General features: G+C 39.2%; 3 protein-coding genes across 7 annotated transcripts in view; 2 read left to right on the plus strand and 1 right to left on the minus strand.

Moving 5' to 3' along the window:
* Positions 1 to 3,540, plus strand: part of LOC118775723 (RNA binding protein fox-1 homolog 2-like) — a 33,998-nt gene extending 30,458 nt beyond the window's left edge. For 3 of the 5 annotated variants that reach the window (XM_036525773.1, XM_036525797.1, XM_036525806.1), the window contains 4 exons: positions 12 to 54; positions 1,935 to 2,023; positions 2,443 to 2,518; positions 2,860 to 3,540. In XM_036525773.1, the coding sequence (XP_036381666.1) occupies positions 12 to 54; positions 1,935 to 2,023; positions 2,443 to 2,518; positions 2,860 to 2,904 (253 nt within the window). In that variant the 3' untranslated portion in view covers positions 2,905 to 3,540. Of the gene's footprint in view, positions 1 to 11; positions 55 to 493; positions 537 to 1,934; positions 2,024 to 2,442; positions 2,519 to 2,859 lie in introns of those variants that run through there. The other 2 variants (XM_036525782.1, XM_036525789.1) reach the window with 2 other exon arrangements.
* Positions 3,541 to 11,537: 7,997 nt separating this feature from the next.
* Positions 11,538 to 14,007, plus strand: LOC118791565 (retinal cone rhodopsin-sensitive cGMP 3',5'-cyclic phosphodiesterase subunit gamma-like). The gene is made up of 4 exons (XM_036548966.1): positions 11,538 to 11,604; positions 13,433 to 13,560; positions 13,760 to 13,800; positions 13,931 to 14,007. Exons 2-4 carry the CDS (start codon positions 13,445 to 13,447, stop codon positions 14,005 to 14,007), a joined length of 234 nt encoding a protein of 77 aa, XP_036404859.1. The 5' UTR covers positions 11,538 to 11,604; positions 13,433 to 13,444.
* A 3,408-nt stretch (positions 14,008 to 17,415) lies between these two features.
* LOC118792088 (retinal cone rhodopsin-sensitive cGMP 3',5'-cyclic phosphodiesterase subunit gamma-like) lies at positions 17,416 to 17,978 on the minus strand. The gene is made up of 3 exons (XM_036549797.1): positions 17,863 to 17,978; positions 17,623 to 17,663; positions 17,416 to 17,492 (listed from the first exon to the last, which is right to left on the minus strand). The coding sequence occupies exons 1-3, from the start codon at positions 17,976 to 17,978 to the stop codon at positions 17,416 to 17,418; spliced, it is 234 nt and encodes a 77-aa protein (XP_036405690.1).
* Positions 17,979 to 18,469: the final 491 nt, after the last annotated feature.

The following is an 18,469-nucleotide window of genomic DNA, read 5'->3' on the forward strand; positions in this document are numbered from 1 at the left end:
ATCCTTCTCAGTGTGGTGTATCAGGATGGGTTTTATGGAGCTGCAGATCTGTATGTAAGTAAAGTTCCTCTCCCCTCTTCTCCTCCCTCTCTCTCTCTCTCTTTCCGTCTCTCCTTCCCTCTGTCTCCGAGTGTTTTTTGCATGTATGCTGAAATGTAAATGCAACGCATTGAGCCGTGTAATTCTGGATGGATATGGCATACCAGAGTCTTGTAATCAGTTTTTTTTTTTTTTTTCAGCTTGCTGCTAATGACCTACATTTATTAGTGCTATTACATACACATTAACCTGACACACCTGAATTAACCTGAATTTCCAGTGCAGGATTTTTGGGAGACACAGGGCATGTTACACATTTGACACGCAGATACATTCATAACTAGGCGGCTCAATGTGTATGTGTGTTTGTGTGTGTGTGTGTGCGTGCGTCTCAGTGTGCGTGTCTGTGTGCGTGTGTCCAGGTTGACAATAGCTGTTTCTGTTCTCTCTGTAGAATAGTGTTTCAGGACTCTGTCATTAGTCCCAGAATGCCTCAGGTAGGGCCCACATGAACCGCAGTGTGGATTATTACTATTATTGCTATTATTATGATGACTGTTTTGACATTGGTAATTTGAATTATAACCGCTTCTCTGTTTTTCTACTAACTCACTGGAATCTGACATGGGTGGTGTTTGGAAAGGGGGGTTTCATTGTGGTCATTATCACTAATGTCATCAGCTGCATTAGTATTGTTACTGATATACATGATATTTATATGTTCTGTGTTACAAAGTCGAGATTTTACTTGGTGCTGTGTATCTTATTTCACATTTAGGCCAAATTACTCAGGTCTCAGATATAGGCTCTTCATACCTGCTGTTTACAAATGAGACCAGCAGAGAAATGTGTGAAGACATTTACATGTATATTTAAAGCAACCTGTTGAAGACATTCACGCATCTGTATTTACTAGGGAATATTTTCATAAAATCTCATCATTGAAAAATGAGAAGGACATTAGCTATAACCATATTACGTTCTGTAACGTGATCCGTGACTCCCAGAAGAGTCTGTGTGTGGTTGGAAAAGATTTCCCATCACAGTTTTCTGTTGATTAATGCTAGTTGGACTGGAAACAATGCAGGGTTGACTGCACCAGGGAAACCATTCACAGACTACTCTAGAATCCTTAGTCAATTCTACATCCGGACCCCTTCCCAATATCCCTGTATCTGTTCCTTCCACTTTTAAGCATGCTGAACTGATCAATGGTGGCATGCAGGAACACTTACCACTCTCCCTCCCCCCTTTTCTTGTCCTCAAACTTCCATTTTCCTCTCTCTTCCCTCCTCTCTCCATCCTGTCTTTTCCTAATGTCTCCTGGCGCTCTGTAAAATTTCCTCAGTCATTCTGACTCCTCCTTCCCAACTCACTCTTCCTGTCTGGAGCCCCTTGCCTTTGTGCAGGCGTGTGCAGGAATGCTGGGATATGTTCATGATTAGGGTAGAATGCAGTGGTGCGTCTGATTGCTATGTAATATTTGGGATGCATGCTTGTCTCTCGGTGTCTGGTTGTGGCCATGTGAGTGTGCCTGTGCCACAGAGACTGTCTTGTGTCCCCCATCCCATTTTGAGAAAGCGAACCGTTCTCAACAGGTGAGGTCCTGAGCTTTGTCACATCATCAGGCTGACTGCTAAATTGACAGGCACCCCGCTGTTCCGTTTGTCCTGTGTTACAGTGAAATGTCTCACACTTTGTGTGCGAGTGCCTGTGCTTGTCTCTCTCTCTCTCTCTCTCTCTCTCCCTCTCTCTCTGCCATCGTCTCCCACTCAATGTGTTGTCAGTGCTGTTCTCCCACTCTCTCCTTTTCTGCAGTGATGTGTGGAAGTTCAGTGGGTCAGTCTGAGTAATGCGCAGCCACTGAACTCTCCCTCTTTGTCTCTCTCCCATAGGGTGGTTACGCTGCCTATCGCTATGCTCAGCCCGCTGCTGTAACCGGGGCGACTGCTGCTGCGGCTGCCGCAGCTGCATACAGCGACAGGTAAGGGGCCTGAGCACTGTGAGGTCATAATGGACGCAGACTTCTGGAAGAAGAGGGCCCCCCTTGATGCCCATCCCGTCTGACTGCAGCTGTGGTTGTGTCTATTTGAAGATGACATTTTTTTTTTTTTTGCACACATGTGTACCTCGGTATTTCTATATTACCATAATACCCTGCATAACCATACGTCTGCCTCAGTTCGGATCTACCATTTTAAGATGAGTTTCACATATAATAGTTAATAGGTCTGTTTGTCAATGTTTTTCTGCAGCACTTGGTATATTTCTCATGGTCACCATGCAATATGTCCATTTCATTTCTTTTGCTTTTTGCTCCCTTAGCCCTTGGGTGGAGATAGATATGAGTATACTGTGTCTCTGGAGGGGATTGTATGTGTAACTGTGACTCTTGTCTTTCAGTTATGGCCGAGTGTACACTACGGACCCCTACCACGCTCTGACACCCGCGGCTGCCGCTTACGGTGTGGGAGCCATGGTAAGACTCCCCTTTTCTCTCGCTTCTGTTCCCTAAAAGTGAGCATCAGTGAGAACTGGAAAGAGTTCAGTTGTTTTTTCTCTTTTCTTTTTCCTGTTATTTTCTCCAGTTCTGATCAGCTACATAGTGTGCAGTTACCTTTTACTGTGATGCATTTTGCTGTGCCGTCTTACATGTAAAAATTTCCCTTACATCTATGTATGTTGTCACTTCTTTGAGCGTCAACAACAGCTTATATTGAATGGCCAAATGTACATAATAAATGATTAGCAAGGATATAACCTCTGCTTGCTGTATTAACCACCCCCTCCTTTCTCTCTCTCTTTCTCCCTCTGTCACAGGCAAGTATATATAGGGGTGGATACAGCAGATTTGCTCCGTACTAACTGGTCACGCACCTTCTTGGATTTCCCTTTCCTTGGACCTCGTGTTGCTGCATTTGCAATGAACCCCCTCTATCACCTTGGGAGGGAAATGCAAAGTGTTATTGGACTCTGTACAAAGACAAAATTGCGACGTAACTTCATAAAACCCACCAAATTCACACATGGCCATAGGAAAGGACAGCAATGCAACAATGTAATTTGGACTGAAAGAATTTGCTCCACACAACATTACACAATAATATAACATTGCAACTATTCCCTAAACAGTTACATCTCCACAGTTACAGTTATGCTCTCCACTGCTACTAAATTCCACCAACCTGTAAATGCACCAAGCTTTTTTTTTTTTGACAACTTCATGCAGTTGCACATCTCACAGGAAAGTATAAGGTGTTCCTACATGTAAAGGCACTTCCCCTAACATGAGCTACTGAGAAAGCCGATGGACCCGAGCAACACAGAAACAGCCAGAAACGGCTGCATGACTGCATTAACAAAGAGGTGAGAGCAAGCAGGAGAACCACACCATTTAAGTTACCAGGACAACACAACTGTGTAAAAGGAGTAATTTTACTAGTTGTTTTTTCCCGCTTTTTTTTTTTTTCCCTTTGGTAAAAACAGCCATCAACAGCAACACACCACATACTATTGGAAGATAAAAATATTTCAAAAGGAAAAAAAAATAAAACTTGACTTTTTTTATTCAGCATTTCCTGGTTAAAAAATTGATTATTTTTAATAGTAATAGTAACCTACAAGAAAGTTAAAGAACACTACCTGGCAAAACAAATTATTATTATTATTGTTATTATTGTATTTTCTCTATGTAATTATTGATACTTGCTGGTTATTAGTGTGACATTTATTGCTGTTGTTTCAATTATATTTCATTGGCTTAAGTATGTCATTGTCATATATTTTCTTTCCACATTAATTCATGTAAATATAGACCGTTTTTTACTCTTACTAGTGAGAAGAAGTGGAGTAAAATAGGAATTTAAAACTTGGGAGAACGTGGGTAAAATTAACTGTCAAAAACTACACTACATGACAAGTGTGAAGTGTATAGTAGTAATTAGCTTATGGGTTATGGGAAGATAAGAAGTATGAACCCGGTTTTTAAATGAATTGACAATACCCCTGACAAGCAATGATTCAAAATTTGGTTTCTGAAAGCTTGAATTGAATAGAAAAGTTGGGTTAATTTGACACAAAAGATTTACCTTGGTAAACAATAAAAGTAAACGCAAATACACTATCGCTCAACTGTAAAAGTAGAACATTCTAGTTCAGGTACTCATTAAAGTCAAGTTTTCAAGTTTAGTTTCATTGGCAATTACTTTATAAAGCAGCAGCAGAAAAGAGAGGGAGTGAGAAACACAACAATGTACAAATGCAAACTTTGTTCTTGTGCTATTATGCATATCTCCATGTATGCTGAATAGGTTACTATTTTTACTGTTTTTTTTTTTGTTCCAAAGATTTCTTTAAAAGCACATGTTGGTCAAATGTATTATTATTATTATTATTATTATTATTATTGTTGTTGCTGCTGTTGTTATTAAGTCTGATTGCTTATTGTGCCGTTATCTTTGCTTGTATAATTTCATTTTGTTAAAATTTGTTTCTCCCAAAGTAAGTTGCATTTTCTGGTATGTTCAATGCATCTCATTGAGCCTAATTGTTTTTTATAAATACACACACTCGCCCTGATGTTTTTGGTTAAACGAAAATATCTGGGTTAAATATTTGTTATTAAGGATGAATATAAACTCATTGTGTGTGTCCTGCATTAAAACGTATGGATATTGCTGTTAGAAAGGCCTAGAGCTGGCATAGCTTATAAAATCCTGGGTAATATGGTTATTAAGAAATAAACTGTTAAAAGGATTTAAGTTTAAACTTTAAACATTCATTACTCAACACTTTAATATAGGTTGTTGGGAATTGGGAAACCAGATGATTATATTGATTAAAAAGGAAGTCAAATAGAGAAAGTGAATCATGTTGATTGGAAAGCAATGAGACTGTACTGGGATATTTGTTGAAGGTGGGAGAGCTGGTGGGACTAAAAGTAGTGAGAGACATGACATTTCAATAGACCGTTTTTTATTTTTTGTCTTTTTACTGGACTGAGCCAAGTCTGTGTGGGTAATGGGGTGAACGGTTGGTTGACACAGGAACCATATTGAAATATTTTGAGGGTGGAGGGAATGTAGGTCACTTGCAAGACTTGGACATCCCCAATTTCAGAATTGAATATAGTCAGTATTTTTTTTATTTTTATTAGTGTGGTCAGCGGCTTTTTATCAGGTCAGTCAAGCCTTTTGACATCACATAAAGAGGAAAACATTTCTAAAATTGATGTGGGATCATTAAAGGTGAACGACTGAGCCAGTTTGCATGGATGACAACAGTTGGGGGGTGTAGATTATTCTAATGATGAAAGAAGAGCATGTTTTTAAAGTGTTATCAGTTAAAGTGGACAGTGACTGTGTGTTGGATTAGGGGGAGGGACAGTGGGGTTTTGGGAAAAAATGCATTTCATGCTGTTTTGTGGGGGTGAAGCATGTATCATATATTTACACGGGTTAGTACTTGGACCTTAATGGCGAGTTTAATAATATATCATCAAACGAATGAGGATGTAGTAATTATTTATTTGATCTAGAACATTTCATACTGGGTCCAAAACACAAATTTCTAAAGTGTTGATAGGTCATAATTATTATAGGCTAAATCCCCTTTCATGAATCAGGAATTGAATCATGTTTGAAAAGAGACTGTAATTGCAGTTAAAGGTTTAAGTTCTGCGGTTGAAAGCATTCTCAAGAGCTGGAAAGTCCCTGTTTTTGTTGGTCTGTTGTGTTTATTTTTGGAATGCTGTTTCTAGTGGGTTTTGCAGCCATTGAAGTCCTTAGTGTTAAATTGAGGTGAAACATCTTAAACTTAATTTTTTTTAGTTGAGTTGTGGAGGTACGTCAGTGTGTCATCAGCAATGCAGCGCAGTGTACAGGTAGCCTCACCCTGACAACACATACACCAATGCACTGTGCTTCAGCTCAGTACACTGCTCTGTAGTGCAGAGGCACTGTCCGATGACCCGTGGCACCAACTCACAATATTTCAGTTTTGAAATCCACAGTGGGGTTTTCAGTAATTGCAGAGTCAGCTGTCACAGCCCTCTACCCTTTTTCTTACTATTGTTAAGGGTATCGTTCCTGTTACTCTCTCTAGTTTATGATGAAAGTGGCTGATGCTTGTTTTCTCATCTGGTCTCATCCATTGTGTTGCCATTCTATGTTCTGCGTTCTCTGATGGGTTGTTCTGTTGAATGTACATATAAACAGTTTGTTTTTATAATCAGACTGGCTTGCCTGTTTCATTTTCACTGCTGATAACTGTGCAGTTTTTCTGTAAATCGTTACTAGTTTTCATGGGTGGGTGGTGTCTGTACTGCATTGGACTCAAGTCATTTTCCAACCAGTTTCAAAATGACAAAATCAGCTTTATGTGACAGGAGTGGTTTACAGTGAAACACTGTTAAAAATACATTTTAAAATAAGCATTATGAAACGCTTTAGACTTGAAATACAGTTAACTAGATTGTGGACATGTAAAAAAAAATCTATTGCTGTGGTATTCTACAGAATACTATAGTTAATCTACTAATGATTAATGGGGAGGTCTGCAGTAGATCCAGTCTTAATTTACTAATCCACTATCCATGGGTGAAGAGGAATCTCCTTTTCATTCACTACAACTGTAAGACTTTCATAACAATGGCTGGAAATTCAGCAGTAAGCTGGTTTTCAATCAGTCTTGGTTTTGCTAATTAATACAAATTAAAAATTCCACATGATATGCAAAGTTTTGCACTGTGAAGCTGAAAATTTGAAGTTGAAAAATTTTGTTCTGAAATGAAAAACAGTGAAATAAGTTGTTGTTAAACCTTGTGATTTCAAACTTCTCACAAGGTATTTCTTGTCAGCTGTTGTGAAATGAGAAAATGTGGACTTCTACAAACTAGTCCCCCCCAAATCCAAATCTATATCTAAATTAGGATGTTCCTAATTTAGCATTACAAATGTGGAATGATGTAATTCACAATAACAGTGGCAGTGATTGAAATAGTAATACAAATATTAGTCTAATAATAATATCAATTCAGAAAGAACAAGCAGCAAGGAAATAAAAAAGCGATTAAGATCTCTATTATCTGAATGAGGTGCTCCTGCACCAATGACCTTTTGCCACTAGAGACGCTAGAGGGTGTAAGAAGACTACCAAAGTAGACAGCAGGCAGTAGGAGCAGTGCCTGTTCTGCCTTTGCTATACCACTGAAAGCAAAAAAGCACAGGTGATATAAAATCCTTACTAAAAATGACTTGTTAAAACAGTGTCATAACTTTGAAATAAACTGAATACTAAAGAAATCACACCATTTTGACATGGGCATCTGCTGAAGAATGAACCTGTTCTTGTTCTGTGTCAGGTTCAGTCCTCACAGAGCTGAGAATTGTGCTGCTGGGTGGAACTGGACTGGGAAAAGTTCAGCAAGAAACTATGCTGGGCAAAGAGGAGTCTTGTGCTGGGAACCAAACCTTGCAGTGTATGATGAGGCAAGGGAAAGTGTCTGGGAAGAGGCTAATGGTCGCTGATTCACCAAGCTTTCAGAATTATACAGAGCAGGTTACAGTTGAGACTGTGCAGTGTGCCTCTGGGTCCCACAACAATTTCTGGCAGTGTTCATAGAAACAGCCAGATTACTTGTATGCAACCATCTACAGGCTTTGGGTGACAAAATTCAGAGGCACAAGTTAGTGCTTTTTTAACAAGGGAGAGCAGCTGGGAGAGACAGCTGTTGATGAGGCAGGGGCAGAGCTGCAGTGGTATTACAGTATTGTCATTTAACAGATGCTCTTATCCAGAGCAACTTATATACAATAGGTTATATACATTTATACTGTTGGATATTTACTGAGGCAACTGTGGGTTAATTACCTTGCCCAAGGGTACAACAGCGGTGTCTCAGCAGGGAATCATACCAGCAACCTTTTGGTTAATAGACCTGCTCCTTACCACTGCACCACACTGCTGTAGGTCAATGAAGTCTGGTTTATGCTGAATCCTCCATCTGAATCTTGGAGGTCTTGTCACCAACGTGTAACTTAATATTATGGGTCTACTGTTTGGCTCTGGATCTGATGGTGCTTAAAAAATAAAGCAGACCTACTGTGAAAAAGATGAATGCAAACCATTTCAGTGCTCTGCTTTTCAATTTCACCTGAGCATCCCTAACTGAGGATGTTGGTAATGAAATAAATTTATAAATAGATGTAGAATGATGGGCAAACAGACTTACTTCTGACTATCACCATAGGGCTAGGGCACCAGAAAATATTCAACTTTGCATTTCAAAAAATTCAACTAGCTAGATAGCCAGCAATCTAAGATTACTTTGTTCTAGTAATTAGAACATACAGAGAATAAACAGAGAAATTGGAGATAATAGGCATAATAATTGAGCAATTTTAATCAGCTAGTTCACCGGCTTAAGTGTTCAGCCATCTTAGAGACCCAACAGCTAGTAGCTTACCAACCTATCTAAGTTAGCAATGAAATCAAAACCTATGTGGCTTAAGAATGCTGTTATTGCTGACTCAGTATATTCTGCTCAAACCTATCTCTACATATACTCACAGACACATACACACATATGATTGATTTTAATTGCATTTAAATGTTCTATGTTTTTTTTTTTAAGTAATGTGAACTTGTATGCCGTCAATGCAGCTGTGATATATGTAATCCTACAGATTATCAATGACAGAACCAAACCATTAAAATTAGGTCTAAAGTTGTTCCAGGACAGTGTGCACCACAAGAGAGCACCTTCACTGACTGTCAGCGTGGTAAATACCTAAGTCCCTGAGCCAATTATATGCTCAACGTGTTGAACACTAGCAACATCATTGCCAAACATGTTTTAGAAAGCAGTCCTGCCAAATGCTATTCTATCAGAGAACATTCTACTTCTGGCACCTACAGTGTGTGGTTCCACAGTCATTCCAGAATTCTCCCAGTTAATTAGTGGAATTGTAAACATTTGTCATCTTCAGTAAAGAGCCAGTTGCACAAACACATTTGTGTCCCCAGGTAATGTAAGACAGCTTGTTGCTGCCTATTGATGTACATTTTGGACATCAAACTTGTTCTTTTCAGAGGCCTTTATAATATCTTCATAATATCTGTTATTGTTATCGTGCATGCCTGTTTCAAAAGACAAAAAGAACAGGAAATAGGATAGTTAATGGAATGATATAGCTAGCAATCAATTACAGGAAATGAGTTTCTGGCAAAGAAAAATGGTAGATGGTAATGGTAAAATAAAATATGCTTATTCATTCTTATGGCACTCTTGCTTTGTACCATTATACAGTGTGGGTGAGTGATAGCTGACTCTCTGTGATGACCTGTTTATTGGAACAATTGAAGGAATACATGAGGAATACATACGAGGTGGGGCAGACATAGACAGCAAGCCTGTCTAATCCTGTCTTGTAAATATATTAGGGGTAGGGTGAAAGAGGCGCAGTTGCATAACTAATCTACCTGCACGGCTATTCTCAAAAAATCCACAACGTGCACGTCAATTACATAACACATTATCTATAAACGTGCACAGTACAAAAAGCAAAGAATGCAGCACCCACCCTAATTACACTGAAGATAAAATACTTTATGTTTTATCATTGCTTATGTAATAATTTAACTTGGGCACTTAGTTATGATGAGGTGACATGAAAAACTGTTGAGTTTTCCTGGCATTTGTCTTTGGTTAAAACAGAAAAAGGTGTGTCTGGCATTTGTGAAGTTCTCAAAGTTCAAGCCCAACATCAGGCAAGCTCCATCACCGGCAGTGGCTATACTCATTCTGAGTAATCCACATTTATATTGTATGCCACCCTGGCCAACAGATTGGTATTGGTACTGCGTCTTTAGATCAGGTCTTCATGGTTCATGCTTCATGGTTCCACTTGACACTTATGGGATTACCTTTCTGAGCCATTGTTCAGATTTATAACTGCATGCGTGACTGACAGGACCACCCAAAATCCAACATCTCTTGTAAAATGTAAATGCAGAATGTGGAACTATATTAACAGCAGGTCAGAGGTGTCAGGATGTCACCTAGGCTTGTTGCAGTGATTTCAGGTAGGTAGGTGCAGTTTTGATGGTTGTTCTGAACGCAAGCATCAAGGCCTTGAACTTGATGCGGGCAGCCACAGGTAGCTAGCGGAGTGAGACATAGGTGTAACGTGGGCCCTCTTTGGTTGATTAAAAACCAGATGCGCATTCTGTATCAGCTGCAGAGGCTTAATGATGCATGCAGATAGGCCAGCCGAGAGAGCATTGCAATAGTCAAGTCTTGAGATGACAAGAGCCTGGACAAGGAGCTGTGCATCATAATCAGATAGGTCAGTCCTGATTTTCATGTTGTAGCTCAACCATTCTTTGAACAAATACATGACTGTGCATAGACAAAAACATTCTGTATTCAGACTTATTTAATATGCACACTCATACGTGCACAATATTTTGTGACATCATCCTAAACTGAACATGCGCATACACAAGTACACATGCACGCAATTGGAGCACAATCCAATTTAAGAGTTAAAGGATCCAGGTATGTTCAGATACATGTTCACGCATCTCTATAAACAGACTTTAATCTTGTTTACCTTTCACATGTTATCAGTGACACATTTTCCATTGTTACTGCAAATAAAAACAATACAAGAGTATTTGTCTTTTTTGCTTCTATTGCTAAAATGAGCTGATTTTTTGGGGAAGCTTATCAATCAAGACCTCTTATTTCTTTTCTATATGTGACTACTTTATGCTCAGCAGAGCCAAAGGTCAATAGAGCTGTATATAGTTAAATAAACGTATTCTTGTAGAAATGTATAATTGTAGGAGTAGAAGATAACAATGTGTTCATTTCATGACTGAAACAGGGATTTCTTATTTCATGTTTATCGTATTTTTTTGCTCTCTTTTTGTGTTATTAAAAATTAATACTTATTTAGGGCCTTTTGCTTCACCTTGGATAAATGTTCTTGGTGAAAATTGCACTGCAATCAAATGAATGAAATTGCATCATCTTAATACAAGATAAAATTGATTGTTATCAGTCATACACATACTTGGGAATCAATGAAAACTGATCTCCGTTTAGACCCCCTTTCCCACTCATTCCTAATTCGGACCTGAGTGCATGATGTACGTACACAACATGCTGACGCACACATGCTAAAGCCCAGTTTAAAGAACACGTTTTCCATGAACTTCAGCTAAACACATGCAGGCTCACTCCTCCATAAGTCTCACCTTAAAATACATCTCTCACCTCAATCTTTTGATCCCTGTGGCCAATGTCCATGCATGAGGAAGGGGGAAAAAGTGCGTGAGAGAGGAGGTAAGGCCAAAGCACAGAGTGAGTGTGGGGCAAGGGGGGGTCGGGGGGATTAGGGGCGCAAGGGTATTTAAAGGGAGGGCTCAGGCAGAGAGGTATGAGCTGAGAAGGACTGCAGAAAGAAAGGGATCTCTCTTTGTTTTGCACCTCTTTTTACACCTTCTCTCAGAGGAGTCGTGGACTCATTGCTCAGGAAGCAGCACTACTGTAAAAACAAGGTAAGAGAATGAAGCCATTTTTGTTTTGATGATTGTACAAACCCAGATGCTGTTTTATGTTGATACATCCTTCATGAGAGGCAATGTTCTTGGTGCTTTCTGTTTGATTATAATGACACACAATGAACAACTTTCTCCTTTTCTCCAATATATACATTGTATTTGACTTTTTATATGATTATATATTATGGGTTTATGAATTATTTTTTATGGAAGAGAGTTATTAAATGTGTGAAATATATGTTGGCATCTGTATATTTTTACAGTTATTTAATGGCTGTAACTATAGCCAACTAACAAACTAACAAAAAGTGCAACAAACTCACAAAGTGTGCAAGGTGCATGTGCAATGTGTATAGACACACAGACAGGGCTGTTACAAAATATAACAGCTGAGAAATTTGAATTCCAATACACCGGCACACCCACCAAACATGTGATAGATCAGAACACTAGAGAGCACAATGAACTCAGCTATGTATAGAAATTTACAAATATATCACACACATAATCACACACACATGCAGATGCACACAGATAGACTACATCATACTGCAGAAATATACAGTAGAGAACAGCAAAGGTACTCTAGGGATCTCTTCTCCATCCCTTAATTCTGAACACGAAATGGGTGGAGTGCCTCAGTACAGACACAACCAGTCAATGAGCTCAGTAATGATGAGAAAGGAGAAGAAGAAAGGTGATCAAGCAGGGCCTTACCACAGTGGCAAAACCACAGCCATAATGAAATAAGGATCAAATCAAAGGAAAAGAGTCCAACAGAGGATGGAACCAAAATGTGCCTCATATTGTGGCACAGGGTTTGTTTTGAGTGGTTGTAAAGTTGTAGCACGTTATCTTTACTGCAGTGACACTAGTGTTACTGTGCTACAGTGCAGAGAAAGAGAAAGAAAGGACACGGAGCAGAAATACAGTAACAGGCCGTGAAGGTAGATGAGGGAGCCTGAGATGAGAAGGAGAGAAAGGAGAAATGAGGAAACATCATTATCAAGGATAAACTGAAGGAAGAGAGACACATGGAGACATCAGCAAGGCAGCAAGTGGGCAGGGAGGGAAGGAGACAAAGTTTTTTTTTTCTTTCTTTTTTTTTCCAATTCATGCATCATAAAGTGAAGTTAAACTTGCAATTTTCTTTAAAACTAAATGATCAGATTCAGAGGTAAAAAAAAGGAGAAAGAAAAAATCATCCCTTCATAGATGCTCTTAAAGGAAGGGATTGCATTTGATCCTTGGCAGATAATTCTCTAAACAGATAAGTGAGATAACACTGGTTGTGCTATATTTGTGTGTGTGTGTGTGTGTGTGTGTGTGTGTGTAGAAATAGGTGAACAGGCTATTTTCAGGGTTTAAGTAGGGTATTTAGTGCACTGTGGTTTTAAATAGAATATGAGATAATCTGTCTCTCATTTACTTAATTCCAGGTAATTACATGGATTAACAGAGCATGTGAGGGAGGGGATAGACAGGGATAGTGAATGACAGACAGGGGGCAGTAGAGAGGAGGGAACAGGGAGATGATGCCAGACAGTGAAATGAATGGATTTAGAGAAAGAGGAAGATGAGACTGCATAATGGTAAAATGGAAGACTTAATAAAACAACATGCAAATGAACAAACATACAAGGAGGACAAAAAGTAACACAAAATGTTAAGAAAAAAAAAAAACAGAAATGAAATTTTATCATCCAGGACCAAACAGTGAAGCATTAATCTTCTTAAGCAAAAAGTCATTCCATTCATTTTACAGCCACTCTGTGTATGTTGGACCTGCTCTATATTAACACATCTCCCTCTTCCCTTCCTTCAGTAAGCAGCAGACATGAACGCAGAAGCCCCCGCAGCAAGCGCCGCTGGCCCCAGCAAGGGACCCCCCAGGTTCAAGCAGAGGAGTGTCCGCACATTCAAGAGCAAGGCCCCAAAGCCTGGCCAGAAGGGGTGAGTGAGAGACAAAGGACTCACATACGCACACATACGATGGAAGCAGACATAATATATCAATACTCTGATAATTACACAATATTTACTCATTTGCTGACTTCAACAGAGCTTTGTGTTTTATTTTTGTTCTCATGAACATTTCTTACTCACATATTGTGTGTTTTAATGCAATTTTCTCCTTTTCCGCTGCTTTCAGATTTGGTGATGACATCCCTGGAATGGAGGGTCTCGGCACAGGTAACTGATACTATACATGCACACGTACTACTCACATCTTTATTAAACCATCACAATGACCACTAATGTAAAAATGATTTGTGTCCCCACAGAGTATGTGTTATTTATTCCCTCTATCTCTCTCTTTCAGACATCACTGTTGTCTGCCCCTGGGAGGCCTTTGGTGACATGGAGCTGAGCGACCTGGCAAAATACGGCATTGTCTAAACTCACCTACTCTCTACCTCCTCACGTCTCCCCTCCTGTCACCTCTGGTCTGGTCTACTGTTCTGAGTATCTGATGTGACTATCACTATCATTTAATACCATACTGTACAAACAGGCTGTTCCACTCAGAATGCCTGCAAAAATACATCTTGCAGAGTGTACAGATAAAATGAGAATACATCCTCTTATCAAGTAAAATATTGTGCATCATTTGGCATATTGTAATTTGACTAACCCACACAGAACCAGTATTTCTATGAAACAGAAAATATTATTCCAAATTTGGGTATAATTGGGATGAATAAAATTGGGGCAATAACATTGAACAAATAAGAGGTGATTCAAAACCGACATTATTGAATGTAAGCGAAGAAAGAAAACTGAATTGACTTGATCTTGCAAAGGAGATTTAATTTGTGGTATTGTCATCAAAATCCTGGCACTTTATAATGCTGTGAAAAATAAAATCACAACAATGGAGCATTGCCTCTGTCTGGTTTTTCTCTGACTTTATGCTCATCCTTACCACTTGCATTGTGTTACCAGCTAGGATGGTATACTGGTCATAAGCCGCTGTTATTATGGCGACAAAACGCATCTATATATTCTTACAGCACCTCACATTTATTACACTCTTCAGTCATCATTTCTAAATCTGATCACACTTGTCATTGCTTTTGGTCCCTGGCTTCTACCAGACATGCCAAATATTGTGCTTTTGGTAACGGTTTGGAACACTTGTCAGGTATGGCCTGGAAATGTGTACAAACTGTTGGTCATGTCTCTAGGGGTCACTGACCACGTCCAGTTTGGTGAGCACTGCTAAACAAGATTCAATCACTCAACTAATAATTTCCTAGAAACTACATTTCTCAAATGTAGTTTCTACACTACATGCACTCAGGAGAAACGGGATAGAGTGGTATTATGTTGTGTTGGAATGTGACAGTTTATTATCGCTGCAGGGTGTAAAACGTACAATGCTAAATGTTGCTAAATGAGCAGAATAAATTTGACTCAGTGCCTTTGCTTGGAAAAATGTTGAGGCATTTTAACTGGCAAAATCTTCCTTGGGCAGCAATATTCTCTCTCTCTGCGAGAGAGTCTTTTGTGCAGAGTGGAGGTGTTAAAGCCATTTAGTTCTTTTCACATCTCTTTGTAAGCGCTTCTGTACATTGGCAGATAAGCTATCCAGCCATGTTCCAGGTTGGTTGATGGTATATTCCAACCATATACAGGACTAAGAGTTAATCCCTTCCCAGGGTTTCTGACCAAAATAAGCACAATGACCCTGAGGTATAAGTCATTACAAACATGTATATCTGTACTATCCAACTCCATTTAAACACACAAAATCTGGGAAGAATTTAATAATGGCACACAATGAATGGTCTTCTCCTTCTTCTCCATCTTAATTCTACGACAGATTACCTCATTGCAAATCCTCTAATTCCCCTAACAACTCTTCAGACTATTGAAGTGGCCTGTCTCAATATCCTGAACTTCATCATGTTCAGCCTTCCAAAATATCTGCTCATGGTAGCTAATTGCTGGTTCACTGCCTCTTTCTTCTCAATAATCATCATGTGTAATATTACAAGCGCAGGTACCTGTTGCTATGCTATTTACTCCACAACATGCAATCATTCTGAATGGATATTCTCTCAAAGTCTCTGTCTAGCTGGACATTTTGAACATTTAGTTTGATTTTCTTTTCAGATCCTGATCCCAAAGACTGCTTTTATTTGCAGGAGACAGGGGTTGCAGTAGCCAGGGGTTGACAGGGTATGGAGTGCATGCTCCCATTTAACCCCCCCTCTTTATAAGTGAATGAGTGAATACTGACAAAATCAAATTGTTTGAAAATGTGTTTGGCAGACAAAATAGGTGGTTTACAGCTTGAGGATGAGGAAAAGTAGGTCTATTGTACACCCATCTACATAAAACATCTGGGCCTGGCTGGGTAGTAGTTTTGGCTCCTTATCATCCTTACTCATCTACACAATGTGACCAATGAGGGTGCAAAACCTAAATGCAATTAAGCACTACTGTGAGAAGTTATGCAATCATGATCGTGATTTGCTGTCATATTAGGCATGGCTGAGTGGGGCGAGGGGAAGAGGCATAATGAGCAATTTGCACACACTTAAAGCTGTGCCAAATATGAAATGAAGATGTGAAGTCTGTGCAATCAGGTAGATTCTATTTTTCAAGAGAATTTTATTTTCAATTAGATGACCTAGTGTGGCTGAGCAATCTAAGACGCTGCATTACGGTAGAAGTCTTCTTCAACAAAACTGTACTAACCTACCTGTACTCACTCCTACAGACCTACAGTATGTTCCCTCCTGACCACTATGCTGTGCTACCGAACGGCGTCTGGTGGTCCCCTCACATCGTGACATGAAATCACTATCATCACAATCACTATCAGAACTCTCTCCCTCGTTCTCTGGTGGAGAATGAACTTCCACACTCCATCTGCTCTGCTGAATCCCTCACTATCTTCAAGAAATATCTTAAGACACAGTTCTTCCGCGCTCACCTGAACACTACCACCTAAAGCACTTCCTTATGTCTTAATCTTTGTTTTCCTTAAAAAAAAAATCAAATCTATGGTTTCATGTACTTGTATCTCTATTAGCTAGCTTGTACCTTGTCTGGCCAACTACTGAAAACTATTGAAACTTGGTATCTCCTTATATGGCTTTTTGCTTGTGTTGCACTCTGCCTCACTTGTAAGTTGCTTTGGATAAAAGTGTCTGCTGAATGAATAAATGTAAATGTAGTGAACTCACCAAAGTAAAGAAACAGATGTGAGTACTAATGTATTTATTAGCAGATACATTCACACTAACATCTTTTTTTTTTTTACAGAAAATAGATCTCTTTGTTTGAAGTACATAAATATATTTATTCCTGAATCTTTAAAACTATGAGCCTGCGAGAGTGTAAAGTCCAAAGAGGTTCGATGCTCTATCGCTGTGATATTTCTTTTTATATAGCATTAAAATGTCCAAATTTTGGTCACAACATCGCACCATGAATCAGTTTTGCAAGATCAAGTCAATTCGATTCAATCAAATTCAACGAGAAAGAAAATAATTGAGGAAACAGATGAAGAATTTGACAGCGTAAAAATTCTTTAGTGGGGACTCTCTTATTTTGTGGATATTTAAATACATCCCAATTCACCAAATTTACAAAAATATTGACAAGAAATATTCACCTTCTTTATCTGCATTCTCTCTGCAAGTTGAACATTTGCAAATATTGTGAAAGCAGGAGCATGACTGTACAGTATGACATAAAATAATGTTGATAGTACAGTAGCATTAGATACTCAGAACAGTAGACCAGACCAGAGGTGACAGGAGGGAGGCATGAGGAGGTAGAGAGTAGGTGAGTTCAGACAATGCCGTATTTTGCCAGGTCGCTCAGCTCCATGTCACCAAAGGCCTCCCAGGGGCAGACAACAGTGATGTCTGAAAGAGAGAGATAGAGGGAATAAATAACACATACTCTGTGGGGATACAAATCATTTTTACATTAGTGGTCATTGTGATGGTTTAATAAAGATGTGAGTAGTACGTGTGCATGTATAGTATCAGTTACCTGTGCCGAGACCCTCCATTCCAGGGATGTCATCACCAAATCTGAAAGCAGCGGAAAAGGAGAAAATTGCATTAAAACACACAAGATATGAGTAAGAAATGTTCACGAGAACAAAAATAAAACACAAAGCTCTGTTGAAGTCAGCAAATGAGTAAATATTGTGTAATTATCAGAGTATTGATATATTATGTCTGCTTCCATCGTATGTGTGCGTATGTGAGTCCTTTGTCTCTCACTCACCCCTTCTGGCCAGGCTTTGGGGCCTTGCTCTTGAATGTGCGGACACTCCTCTGCTTGAACCTGGGGGGTCCCTTGCTGGGGCCAGCGGCGCTTGCTGCGGGGGCTTCGGCGTTCATGTCTGCTGTTTACTGAAGGAAGGGAGGAGGGAGACATGTTAATATAGAGCAGGTCCAACACACACAGAGTGGCTGTAAAATGAATGGAATGACTTTTTTCGCTTAAGAAGATTAATGCTTCACTGTTTGGTCCTGGATGATAAAATTTCATTTCTGTTTTTTTTTTCTTGTATGTTTGTTCATTTGCATGTTGTTTTATTAAGTCTTCCATTTTACCATTATACAGTCTCATCTTCCTCTTTCTCTAAATCCATTCATTTCACTGTCTGGCATCATCTCCCTGTTCTCTCCTCTCTACTGCCCCCTGTCTGTCATTCTCTATCCCTGTCTATCCCCTCCCTCACATGTTCTGTTAATCCATGTAATTACCTGGAATTAAGTAAATGAGAGACAGATTATCTCATATTCTATTTAAAACCCCAGTGTACTAAATACCCTACTTACACCCTGTGTAAAATAGCCTGTGTACTGACTATAAATACAACGGCTTT

The sequence above is a fragment of the Megalops cyprinoides genome, chromosome 1 (genome assembly GCF_013368585.1).
Source record: "Megalops cyprinoides isolate fMegCyp1 chromosome 1, fMegCyp1.pri, whole genome shotgun sequence".
Taxonomy (NCBI): domain Eukaryota; kingdom Metazoa; phylum Chordata; class Actinopteri; order Elopiformes; family Megalopidae; genus Megalops; species Megalops cyprinoides.